This window comes from Phascolarctos cinereus, unplaced genomic scaffold, assembly GCF_003287225.1.
Source record: "Phascolarctos cinereus isolate Bilbo 61053 unplaced genomic scaffold, phaCin_HiC Scaffold_5;HRSCAF=322, whole genome shotgun sequence".
Classification (NCBI taxonomy): Eukaryota; Metazoa; Chordata; class Mammalia; order Diprotodontia; family Phascolarctidae; genus Phascolarctos; species Phascolarctos cinereus.
Genome location: NW_027555958.1, coordinates 219,867,329 through 219,880,323, shown reverse-complemented (window position 1 = coordinate 219,880,323; position 12,995 = coordinate 219,867,329). Strand labels below are relative to the sequence as shown.

At 39.9% G+C, this 12,995-nt stretch overlaps 1 protein-coding gene across 1 annotated transcript in view; it reads left to right on the top strand.

Annotated features, from left to right (window-relative positions):
• Positions 1-1,662: 1,662 nt before the first annotated feature.
• Positions 1,663-12,995, top strand: part of TFAP2B (transcription factor AP-2 beta) — a 28,804-nt gene continuing 17,471 nt past the window's right edge. The window contains 4 exon segments of the mRNA XM_020993966.2: positions 1,663-2,110; positions 5,930-5,956; positions 7,160-7,618; positions 12,779-12,839. Coding sequence (XP_020849625.1) covers positions 2,030-2,110; positions 5,930-5,956; positions 7,160-7,618; positions 12,779-12,839 — 628 coding nt within the window. The 5' untranslated portion in view covers positions 1,663-2,029.

Sequence of the window (12,995 nt, the reverse complement as noted above, 5' to 3'; positions counted from 1 at the left end):
GAATGGGGCAAGAGGACCAAATTCCCACTAATAAATATGGAGCTGGTGAATCTGAATTTATGACCCTAAAATATTTATCTAGCAAAAAACTGATGAGGGACTGATTTTACTTTTCCTGGGGGAACTGATATCCAGTGCCTACACTACAATAAGATTAGGAAAGAGAAATACTAAGCCCTCATCCTTCCCTAAGCTATCTTCTGGGAGCAAAAAGGGGGAAAAATGCCTTCCCATAAGGAAGGGAAAATCTGCAGAGAACACAGGCTTGTAAACCTGTATAAGGCCCCTGTGTTTCACGGGAAAGTTAAGGAAGTCATAAAAATCAAAAGGCTTGCTTGTAAAGGAAGTATTTATTTCTAGATTTCCTTTAATAATGTTACCCGTGTGTTCTTTTTCATATGACTGATCTACTAAGAACAAAACAAAACAAAAAGAAAGAAATGTTCTACCATTTCTTTTACTCCACCACTGAAGTCCTCCCCTCCTCCGCAGCCTTTTTCAATAGAATCGATAACCACCACCACACCCCCATCACACCACACCCCCAGTTACAAGAAGCTCTTTCCGCCAGCTGAAGATCTTTATAACCTTCCTCACTGACAACACCACACAGCAGCAGTGGATTTAAAGGCAATCCGCCTTTACAGCGATTCCCTCTTATCAGTTTTAATAACTTCCACCCCAAATTGCTCTGTTTCCCTTATGATTCCTGCCTGTCATTTATTTTCTCCCCCAAGGGTGAAGAGCCCCCTGTGGGCTGACCCACTGGCTGCTGTGACATTTGCATCCTCTGATGCAGTCGTGGGGAATTTGGTCGGGCGGAGGGGAGCAAAGGGGGTGAAATTCCACTCTCATCAATTTTGGGGTGCCCAAGTGAGAGATTCTGTTTCTTAAAGGTTCCCATTTCTGTGGTTTTGTTAAATTCGAAAGGCAACTACTTGCTTCATTGTGGGATAAAATAGGTGGGGGAGAGGGGAGATAATAGTTATACTTCTTTTTATATAGTCTCTTTACTAAAAGCTTCCAGAAATGTAAGTATTTTAGAACCCTGATCTGGAGTTATGAAACTTTCAGATTATAAACAATTTAATTTAACAAACATTTATTAAGTGTCTGCTATAGCATATATGTCAGCATATTGTCTTCTGTGTCTTTGCAAGCATTCTGAAGACTTCAAGATAAAATATATTTTAATGGCCCAATTCTATGATAAAGTTTCATAAAATGGAGAATCCGGAGGCATGAATGAGATATCGTCTGCTGAAATCACACATATCAAAAAAGACACAAGTAATACAGATCCAAGAGCTCAATACAATGTTTAAGTTTCCAAATGTCTTTAGAAAGATGGCCAGGAAGCATTAAAATTGGCTTCCTTGGTGAGCTTTTGTGTGTGTATGTGTGTGTTTTGTAATGAAAGGGGAGCCAAGTTACATAAGTGGGAGCCATAAATATAGAGACACCGTCTTTAAAAACCCCAAGATCCATCTTACAAAAACCAGTTTTCCCCTCCCTATGAATAGAAGCTTTTGTGTTTAAATACCCTGGTGAGGGTCCCTTTCCCCCAAAATCTACATAGAAATAGGGGACTAATGGCCCCCTCTTTCTTCATTATAAATGGGGAAATCAGGCACAGACTTGGATGATTCATCATTTTGAATATGGAGGTTTTTAAACATATTTATCACCTGGAGTAGATATCTATTCATTAAATGAACATTTAGAGCCTCTATTCTATGTATGACCCAGAAGTGCTATATAGCTAACAGTGTGTGTACATGGGTGTAAATACACGTATATCATATTTAATATATATATATATATGTTGCATATAAGTCCTCTGTGTGTAACAGATAATGTTTTACTATCCGACTGAGGTTTACTTCTCCAGCCTATTGTTTCAGACAACAGATATAAGTTGCGATGGGAGAGGAGCGCCGGATTTGGTGTCTATCCCCCATTTCCAATTATAGATGGATCATTTCAGACAGAGAAGTACTGAGAATCCAGACATCTGCTCTTCACATGAATGCACTCACCTCCTAGAGAACAGGCTGCCATCATGCTCTGGAAACTGGTTGAAAATGTCAAGTACGAAGACATCTATGAGGTAAGCAGACATCCTTATATACACCTTATAGCTATAGATATAGAATTAGAAATTCTTGGAAGCCAAATAGATAAATTTAAACAGAGATTTACTTGCAGATATTTGTTTGGTTTCCTCGAAGTCCCTGAACTTTTGGCAAAGCTTGCTTGGGGAGACTTTAACCGTCGGAGGAGACCTGTAATGTTAGAATGGAGAAGATTAAGCGTAAAAGACTTCTTTTTATTTTCTTCTTGTTTAAAAAAACACCAATATTTTGGGGCTTTAGGATGGAATCTAGTGTGATTGAATATAGAAAGAATGTCAGAGAACGCTGGGAAAAGAAGGCTCGCTATGCTTTGTGCCAGAGAATGATGGAAATTACTTTAATTTTGAGCCTCATTTGAATGGCACTGAGATTTTTAATTTTTGTTTTGAAAATTGTTTCTGAAAGGATGGATGTAGAGGAAAGACATAACGAGATAGAGAGACTGAAGAAGATAGGTGGTATGTAGATGGATGAATACATGGGTAGATAGAAATAGATAAAGAAAGAAATAGATCAGGTTGCAAGGCAAGTTTCAATAGAAGTCAATTTCTTATTTGGTGTTTTCGCCAGGCTTCGCATTTTGCATCGCTAATAATAAGAACCTACTCCTTTATTTTCCCTTTGAGGGAATCATATTTTATTCCCACATGCAATGCTTTTTCCCCCGTAACTGAAGCCAACAACCTTACATCGGAATGAAAAAGTTGAGAAACCAAATAGGAAACTAGATAACAACAACAACAAAAAGGCAAAATAAAAAGTGGTGCCTTTACGTACCCCACCAGAGCACTCAGTTTTCATTTAAAGAGCTTTTTGCCGAGAGACGCTATCCAACCAACCGTCTAGGATTGGAGCGGTGGAGTTTCGCTGAGATAGCTGAGATCGCTTAGTTCCTGACCCAACACAGAATATATTTATTTTCGGTTGTGGAGCTAGTGCGAAACCCGGGCTAAGCGATTAAGGAACTTTGAAGGGAAGAGGAAAGATCGAATCAGTGTGGTGAACGGAGGGAGGATGCTGTTCTCTGAACCGGCACAAGGGTAATGTCAGAAGTTGATTCTAGTGATCCGCTAAGAATTTTCGCGTTTGGAAAGCCCTTGGAGAAAGGGAGAAGAATCAAGTATATAGGAAGGAGAAAGAAAGAAAGAGAGAAAGAGAGAGAGAGAGAGAGAGAGAGAGAGAGAGAGAGAGAGACAGAGAGAGAGAGAGAGACAGAGAGAAAGAAAGAAGGAAGGAAGGAAGGAAAGAAAGAAAGAGAGAAAGAGAGAGAGAAAGAAAGAAGGAAGGAAGGAAGGAAAGAAAGAGAGAGAGAAAGAAAGAAGGAAGGAAAGAAAGAAAGAAAAAGAAAGAAAGAAAGAAAGAAAGAAAGAAAGAAAGAAAGAAGGAAGGAAGGAAGGAAGGAAGGAAGGAAGGAAAGAAAGAAAGAAAGAAAGAAAGAAAGAAAGAGAAAAAAAGAAAGGTTGGGGTAGAAGAAAGAGAAAAGGAAGGACTGAAGAGATTGATAGAAGGGACGCGAGGCATAAAGGGGGAAAATAGAAGCAAAGCGGGAAAGTTAGAAGGCAAAAGGGAGAGAAGGGATCTCTTTGGCAAGCCCGCGAGATCCTCAGGAAGCATTTAATAAAATTAAGAGATCGTGATCTAAAGTACAAAGGCCATCAAAGCTTCCCATAAGCAGCGAGTGGTGGGGGTGGGGGACGGAAAGAAAATACGATTCCGCCAGCCCTGGGACAACTTCTGTAAGCCCGGCGGGAAGCCGCCTTCCAGATACTAGGAATGATTCAACTCACAAAAGCTCCCGTCAGGCTAATTATCAACTGAACACGGGCAAAATCCGACGGAGGCAGAATTAGTATTGATGGAGCTAACTAAGCATTCCCCGCCTTTGACCATTTCTCTATTCCATTCCTAAGAGTGGAAGGGGTAGGTCCTGACAAGCAACATTTTCCCTTACCCATGTCCCATAGGCTGAGCCCTAGTCTCTCCCTGGTGCAGAAGTTGAAAAATACCTAGTCCTGCTCTAGCTTACGAGCAACTAGCTCCTAAATTTTTAAGAGTGAAAGGGCGGGGTAGCGGGGAAAAGAAAGAGGTAAAAAGCGAAGGACAGACAACTATTGCCTAGGTCTTTTCTAAAATGTTGTTCCCAGGTTTTTTTTTCCTTTTTTTTCTGGTCATGTACCTACCATGACTAAGACTAATGGCTCTTCAAGAGTTGTGTTTCTGTCAACTGAACCTCTTTTTTTCTCTCTTTATCAGGAGAGAGCTGAGAGCCGAATAGGCAAAACGATTTTATACATATGTACACACACACATATATGTTCACACATATAAACATATATGTGTATGTGCAGATATGTGTGTATATGTTATAGGAGGGGGTTGGATTAGTGTAAATACCTTTGTGTAAACGTCAAATCAAACGTCTTTTTGAATGTTAAAAATAGAGATTAAAATATCTATCCTTCGACTATAAGGCAGGAATGGATAACTACTATGCTTGTATTGTGTGTGTGTGTGTGTGTGGGGTGTGTGTGTGTGTGTGTGTGTGTGTGTGTGTGTGTGTGTGTGTGTGTGAAAGAGAGAGAGAGAGAGAGAGAGAGAGAGAGAGAGAGAGAGAGAGAGAGAGAGAGAGAGAGAGAGAGAGAGATACAGGTATTCCTCTAAATTCTCTGTCTGTCTAAATTCTCTGCTCAGAAAACAAGAGAACAACCTCAGTTCTGGAATGAGCCTATTTAAGAAGGGAGGAAGGTTGAACTTTAACAGAAATGGCAGTCAGGCCAGTTGAACGGGTTCCTGAAACATCCAAAAAGGTTTTATGTTGCCCCTGGCTTTGCCTCGAAAGGATAAATTTAGTATCCTTTCAAAATCATTGCATAAATTTTAAATCTGGGTGAAAATGTGGGGCTTTCTCAGCCTTCAAGAACATGGGAATGAAATGAAAGACAACTATAGACTTTTCTCCTCTCCTCTTTAATTTAGTAAATAAATACAATGTCCAACGTTTAGTAAAAATCCTTACTAACCAGTGTAAACAGACAAAGCTGTTAATTTTTTTTTTTACTTAGAAAGGATTGGGAAGGGCGTTTTATTTTTTAAATCATTACGAAGCACCAAGGGCAATCAATTTCTGGTATTAAGAATGTATAATTAAATGTAAAAGAAGGAAATGTGTTTTTGTTTTTGTTTTTGTTTTTCGCCTCTAGCGCTGCTCTCTCGGACTTCCTTGTTCCAAATAAGCAGTGTCTGGTTTACACATCTCCTCGGCTCACTTAATTGAAGTTATGCTTCTTCCCTGCTAAACTTTTTCCCCAACTCTGCTTTTGCCAGCCCCCCTCGTCTGATTACATCTAGTAATTCTCCACTGAATGAACGTCATTTACAATAGTAGGGGAGCTCTCGAGCTAGCTGCAGCTTCACGCTCCATTTGTCCTCCATTCTCCCTTTAAAGTAGTCGTGTAATATTAATAGTCATGAATATCAATTATTATGAGGCGGTGTAGGCAAGCGGAGGGAGGAAGGGGCACCGAAGCAGTCTGAGCCTAGCTTTGGGTGGAAGAGGATTGTATCTGGAAACCCAAAGAAGGAGGAAAAAAAGAGAAAAATAGAAAGAGGATAGATTAGCAGATCTCTCTATGTGTGCTGTACACTGCCAGTCTGATTTCGGGGTGATTTTTTGATGGATAGTCCTGGAAATACCTCAAGCTCTGCTCCTGTGTCCAGAACGTTTCTCTGCCGTTCTCCTTGATTTTTTTTTATCATTGTTTTATTTTTAGCAGTAACCAGACTTTTTTTTCCAGATGTTAGTCCACACCTATTCAGCCATGGTGAGTTCGGATCCACGTTGTACAAGAATTGCATGCCCTCTCTCATTCTCTCTCTCTCTCTCTCTCTCTCTCTCTCTCTTCTCTCTCTCTCTCTCTCTCTCTCTCTCGCCTTTGGCTTGGTAATTTAGCACAATAATTGGAGGAGGCTGCAGCTGCTTCTCTCTTTTGCATTGTGTATTCTCGGTTTGAGCTGGACAAGTCAGCTGGGGTAGGGGGGGCAGGGGAGAAAAAACTTTTTTGCCATTGCTGTCAGAGATTTGAACTACTGTTTCTACAAAGGAAAGCTGGTTTACTTTAGCATGGCATATTTACAGAAGAAAGTTAGATTTACTATTTCCCTCTTTCCCCCCTGGTCTTTCTGTTTAGTTTATGACCCACACTAAGCTGTGTTGGACTGCCCCCCCCAGCCCCCAGCCCTTCCCAACTCCAAGTCCTCCATTTTCACACCCTAGAGTATAATAGTGTTTGAAATGGAAAAGCGGTCTTAGGAATAACTCCTAGAAACCACAGTTCAACTTAATTTAACCCTGGTTGGGGATATTATTTCAAAGGGAATCAATTTAAATCAGACACTAAGTTGTTTAATTCCATCGGGGGAGGGGATAGTGGAGAATCCGATCAGATCCTTTTTAGTATGCGAATATAGCATTATTGTGTTCTATTATAAGTGACTTGTCATCGGGACTGAACTTCCAATGAGGGACTAAGTTGCAGATTTTAAACAGAAGGTGAGCCGGAATGTATATACGTCTCACATTCTATTTTGTTATGCTTTGGGCTCCTTGAATAGTTAGGAGAAATTATTCAAAACCTCGTAGAGAGCACATACCATATATAGCACTCCTACATTTTTAATTATGGCATTTAGTAGCTTCCCCTTCTCCACCCCTACCATCACTTCTTCTCACCCTCCTTCCTTGGTTTGCTACTAGGAGATTCACATGTTGGGTTTTGTTTTGGTCCCTTTTCCATCACCATCTCCACGTCCCCCCACCCCACCCCCTTTTCCTTCTCATTTTTCTTTTTTCTCCCTCAGTGCTCTGCCTTTAGGAAATTTTGAACATGTTTGTGCAATTTGAGGGAACTTTGGGTCTAAGTTTCTGGCTTTGATTTATTTTCTTTCAGCCTTTTTCTTTTGTGATTAGTATATTTAATCAGGTTTTCTCCGTTTGTTGTCTGTATTTTTGTTTGTTTTACTTTCAGGACCGGCATGATGGAGTCCCCAGCCACAGTTCTAGGCTGTCCCAGTTGGGTTCAGTGTCCCAGGGACCCTACTCAAGCGCCCCTCCGTTGTCTCACACTCCGTCCTCGGATTTCCAGCCGCCCTATTTCCCACCCCCTTACCAGCCGCTTCCCTATCACCAGAGCCAGGATCCTTACTCCCACGTTAATGATCCCTACTCCCTGAATCCCTTGCACCAACCCCAGCAGCATCCTTGGGGGCAGAGGCAGAGGCAAGAAGTGGGGTCAGAAGCCGGCTCTCTCCTGCCACAGCCTCGGGCCGCCTTGCCTCAGCTCTCGGGACTGGATCCGAGGAGGGACTACCACTCAGTCAGGCGGCCTGATGTGCTGTTACACTCGGCCCACCATGGACTGGACTCTGGCATGGGGGACAGTCTCTCCTTGCATGGCATCGGACACCCAGGAATGGAAGACGTTCAGGTAAGAAGAGTCTTATGGGAGGGGAAGGTGGGAGGGTGCTTAGGAAGGAAAGAGGGGCAGGGCTGAAGGAGGTAGAGACGCGAGTTTGCTCCATCTCCATCACTTTTGCCAAGGTGCTGAGTTTGGAATCTTTGCAGAAAGAAGTTATACACGGAGGCCTGTAATATATAGGTGGTAAACTCTGAGGGTTCAGTTATGGGCACCAAAAGTCTTCAGAAATTAGACTTAGGGAAGATTCTCTTTTAGGATACAATGTCCAGAACGAGGAAAAATTTTTTTTCTCCCTCAACACCCCTTTTCTGCGTATTTCTATAGTGCTTTGAGCAAAGAATGGCAGTCTCTCCCAAACACACCCAGAAACAAATAACTTTCCCACTAAAATTAGTAAGTAAAAAAACAGACTTCCAGAGTGGAAGAAGATGAGAGACTTTCCTCTAGTTGATACCTGTCTTTAGAGCGCGATTAAAGATGCTTTGATGACAAACACATTCTCTTTAGGGAGTCTTGTGAAAAATACACCTATGTTCAAGCCGGGATTCTTCTGTCTTGTAGGGTATAGAATGACTTTCAGGTAATTTGAGATGACAAATTAAAGACCAATTTCTGGGGAGGAGAACTAGGTGGGCAAGCATTTCAGGCATTATGGGAGGGCCCCGAAAGTGTCAGTTCATTTGGGGGAGTTCTGGGCAGCACGTGGGTTGTCTTTTATTCTCTCTCTCTCTCTCTCTCTCTCTCTCTCTCTCTCTCTCTTTCTCTCTCTCTCTCTCTCTCTCTTTTTTGTAATGTACCAACAATTTTCGGAGCACTATTTCCAACCTCTAGGACCAATACACCGCTTCCCCCCCATCCCATTACCCCCATGTGAAAATGCATCACGTGTTTTAGTGTTTAAAACAAAAGCCTCAGAACAATTTCTCTCCCATCTGCAAACCTACACAATAGGGTCTCGGTTTGTAGAGATTAATTTGTGAAACCAAACAAAGAAAGAGGCAAGAAGTGATGCATTATAAACAATCTGGGGTATTCTACCCAGGACTCGATTTTCCCTCATTTAAAATGTCTCAGGATAATATGAATTTGTCCGATATTTAATTGACACTTTAAAACCTAGACACTTAAGCTTAGTTTTCTATAGAATACATACTTTTATTAAAACTCCTGAAGAGAAATGAAATTAAAAGGAGGGTGAGATGATTTTCCCTCATCTTGTTTAATCTGTATATATTTAAACACTTAACATGTTGAGAAGACATCGCAGGCTATATGTGTGGTCCATACTATTGAGTTTATTGGGTGTTGGGGGTTTTTTTCAAGGAATTTCACAGTCATTTGTTTATTATTCCTGAAGAAGGTACAGACTTCCAGATTGTGATGCCTAAAGGATTTTGTGGGTAGAAAAGAATCGTATAGTTTTACTGATTTAACCTAGTTTGACTATATGTTTCCAGTTAAATTAAGCATGTTAGAATAAAGGATATATTTAATTTTATAATGAATCAGCCAACATGTCATGTAAAACAAAATATTTTAAAATGAATCTTTCTGAGAGAATAAAGTTTGAAGTGTTGAATAATAAATATATACCAACTTATTATTGATAATGATAATAGTTACTATCACAATCTGGACCACAGAAAGGAATGTTGTACTTAAGTTATATTATTAATATTTCTATGGAATAGTTTAAGATCTTGCAGCTACTTTCATTCCACCTTTTTTTGTTTGAGGGTTGGGGTCGGGGTTGAGAGATTAGTTGTGTAGTTTGTTTTGTTTTTCCTTTTGTCTTGGTCAGAGTAGTATATAAATTTGACTCTTTGAACAAATTTGTGGGGTTATAGAGTCAGGGTTAGTAGAACTGCTTGGAAAAATGGTATCAACATTCTCAAATTGAAGCAAAGCTGAGGATTCCACTTGGTGGAAAACAGTCAGTAGACAAGCACTTTCGCAAAAGGAGAGCTCCTTCCATCGAGCTGTTTGGACGATTATCGGATTTGGGGGTGATTTCCATCCCTACTTTGACTCCCTCCCCAGTTCCTCAAAGATTTTAAATGAAGAGTTTTCATATTGCAAAACAGCTCGTGGGAACTCTAGCCCGAGACACACCAGTACTGTAAAACGATTTGCTCCATAAAGGAGTCACCCCCTCCTTCCTCCCACTCTCTGTTGCCTCCCTCCGCCCCAAATTCCCACCCTCTGCCACTCCCACCCCCTTTTAGAAGTGAGAGGATGGCAGGGGAAAATGGTTTCACTTACTCAGCTGTGATGACTTAGGTTTCCTAAGGTGTGTTATAAGTGGATGGGAAGGAAGAGGCCGTTCACTTGACAGAGACCGAAAGAAAGGGAAGCAAAATTAAGGGAGGGCAGAATATGGTTGTTATAGGTGAACAAACCTAATGCTTCTCTATCGAATGGTTCAAGGGCGTATTAAGTAGTTGTGAATGGAGTTTGAAGCCAAGAGAAACTCAAAGATAGCAACTAGGGTTAAATATTGCCTATATTCTTATGTGTAAGTGTGTCCTTCCAACAACCAACTACAACCAAGAATTAGGGTGTAGGCGTTTGTTCTTTTTGAAAAAAGGTTAATTACAGGGTCTGTAAGGTCAGGGCCTTAGCCGGGAGGTTAAGCATCTGCCTTAGCGGGGAAAAACGCAACAGAAAATCGGATCATTCATTGTGCACAGATCTGTCTTCTGCGGTAGACACACAAAAAAACCGAAGGCACGGACTTCCCATTCCCGCCTCTCCCAGCTTTCATACCTGATGGAAGCATGGACCCATGTTTTAGTGAAAAGACACATTGACTCACACGAAGGGCAACCACCCAGATTGGGGGAGGGGAACTAATTAACCAAATGCTTCTAATATTTTTTTTTAAATGCAACTATAAAACCCTGTCAATATCTATTTCAATTTACTCTCAGGGGCTATTAAACCAGCAAATCGTTGTTTGGGTTCTGTGTATGCTACATTTCACTCATGTGTGTGTGTGTGTGTGTGTGTGTGTGTGTGTGTGTGTGTGAGAGAGAGAGAGAGAGAGAGAGAGAGAGAGAGAGAGAGAGAGAGAGAGAGAGAGAGAGGATAACAGTACTTTTAAAAAATTGTTGACTTTGTAGGCAACTCTTATTTTCCTGTCCCTTTCTCTCTCCTCACCACTACTACCTAAGCATAAGAGGAAGTTAACTTGGAGGTGGAGTGGGGGTAGGGCTGGATAGAAAGGATCCTAGTCTCTTAAAGCAACCCCTGGTATCACTTTTAACTAAAGAAGTCTAGTAATTAAAAGTCTGAGTTGTTTTTCCACGTTTCCGCATGCAGTCCTAATTAAATCTTTACGATCCTCTCTGTGACTATTAAGTGCCAGCATGCTGCGTGAATATCCTGTACAAAAACCCAGCAGGCGGCCGTAATTAGATAGAAAATCAGACAAGAGTCTTCTCATTAACTACAACAACTAACCCACGTTGCTGATGAAGCGTAATATATATGTATATATAAGACACATATACGCATATAAATATGCGCACATGTGTATAGATCTACAAGTATGTATGTGTGCATATTTACACCCAGAAATGTGTTTCTTCCCATTTATAAATCTCCCCACAGACATATATAGAAATGTCATGTATGTGTGTATGACTACAGGGATTAAAATCAATTTATATTTCATAAGAAAAGGGAGGTAATGATATAGTAATTGCAACAATGGAATTTGTTTTCTAAAGAATATCAACTTTGTTCATTTTTCCTATGACAGAAAAGTGACTTTTTAAAAAGCCACCTTACGTAATGCCACACCATTTGCTTAGATTATTTCTGTTATTTTTTAAGTGGGTCCCTGACTACACACACATACACTTGTTTATCTGTATTAAACGTGCGCGCACACACACACACACACACACACACATACACACTGGGAATTGCAGGAGAAAGGGATGGAACTCGTTATATATTGTTCCATGGTGACAGAGACCCTTTAAAAATATAATCTTACTCTAAAGTAATTTACTTTCTACTTAAATTACTCTAAGGGGAAAAGAGCCAAAACAGGAGACTTCAGGGACCAGGCAAAGTATTTGTAAGTTTATGAAATATATTTAGGGGTTCCCCCTATAGAAAACAAAATCCAAAAGTCATGTTATCAAAGGTCAGTTAATCACATAAATGACCACATTCGTATTCCTTTCAATTAATATAAGAAACATGTTTTAAGTGCATACTATATGTAAGGGTGATATTTCTGTAACCGTATTGTACTGGAAATTTAAATTGACAAATGGACTCCTCAATAAGTTATTTTTCCATAGAAATCTGCTGCAAGTAGTTGTATCTAACTTCGTTTTTCTGAGGCATTGTAATAGGTAACATAGAATACTCTTATTTGCAATTACTTGAGTTTGGCTTGGTTAGGGTTTTATTTGGGGATGGAAAGGAAGAGAGCTGTTGGTTTATGTAATCTAGAATGAACAGCTTCCTAACAGGTGTATCTTGCTGGGGAAAGAACACCCTTGTTGGGAATAAAGCAAGTAAATTATTCAGGCTCATATTTTTTCTCATTGCGAAATGAGACACACACGCACAGAGAATATGTACTAACTACAATAGTAGTGAGGTCCTGTTTGCTTACAAACGTGTTCCTATGTGTTGCTGTTTGCATTCCACTCCAAATTGCTCAGACTTTAATTAAAATCCCGTAATGTAAACTATTATGTATAAAAAAGAAATTGTTCTTGAGTTATTAAGACACAGGGGGATAAAACTAAAAAGAAAAATGGTCCTTTATAATCTTCTTAAAATCAAAAAATCTTACAGCTGTTGTCAAATTGCTGTAATCCTTAAAAGCAAATGATAGAAAGGTTTATTGGATGCAAAAAACATCTATGGATTATCTATGTGTTATATGATAACAAAACTCAATATTGCACCCCAGATGGCTCTCACCTTTTTCCTTCTTCCACTGCAAGATTGTATCTTTTGGGTGAATTTCATTTCCATGTCAATTTGGGGGCAATAATAATAATAATAATAATAATAAACCACCTCCCTTTGTGAATTAATATAAATGGAAATAACAGAAACTCTAGTTTGGAATGACATGATTTATGTGTGTGATTCTTTAATATCCAGTCAATTTGAATAGTGATGTTTTTATATTCACAGTCAGTTGAAGATGCCAATAACAGCGGCATGAATCTATTGGACCAGTCTGTCATTAAAAAAGGTATGGATTATCTCCCCAAAGCAGACCAACTTATATTGTGTATTAATGACTTTATAATATGTTTTCACTTTGAGGAAATTCTTTATCCTATGAGACATAAATCTATGTCAAAAACGATATGGCCCTAGTGATTGACTTGACTGACTGTGTGGAAGC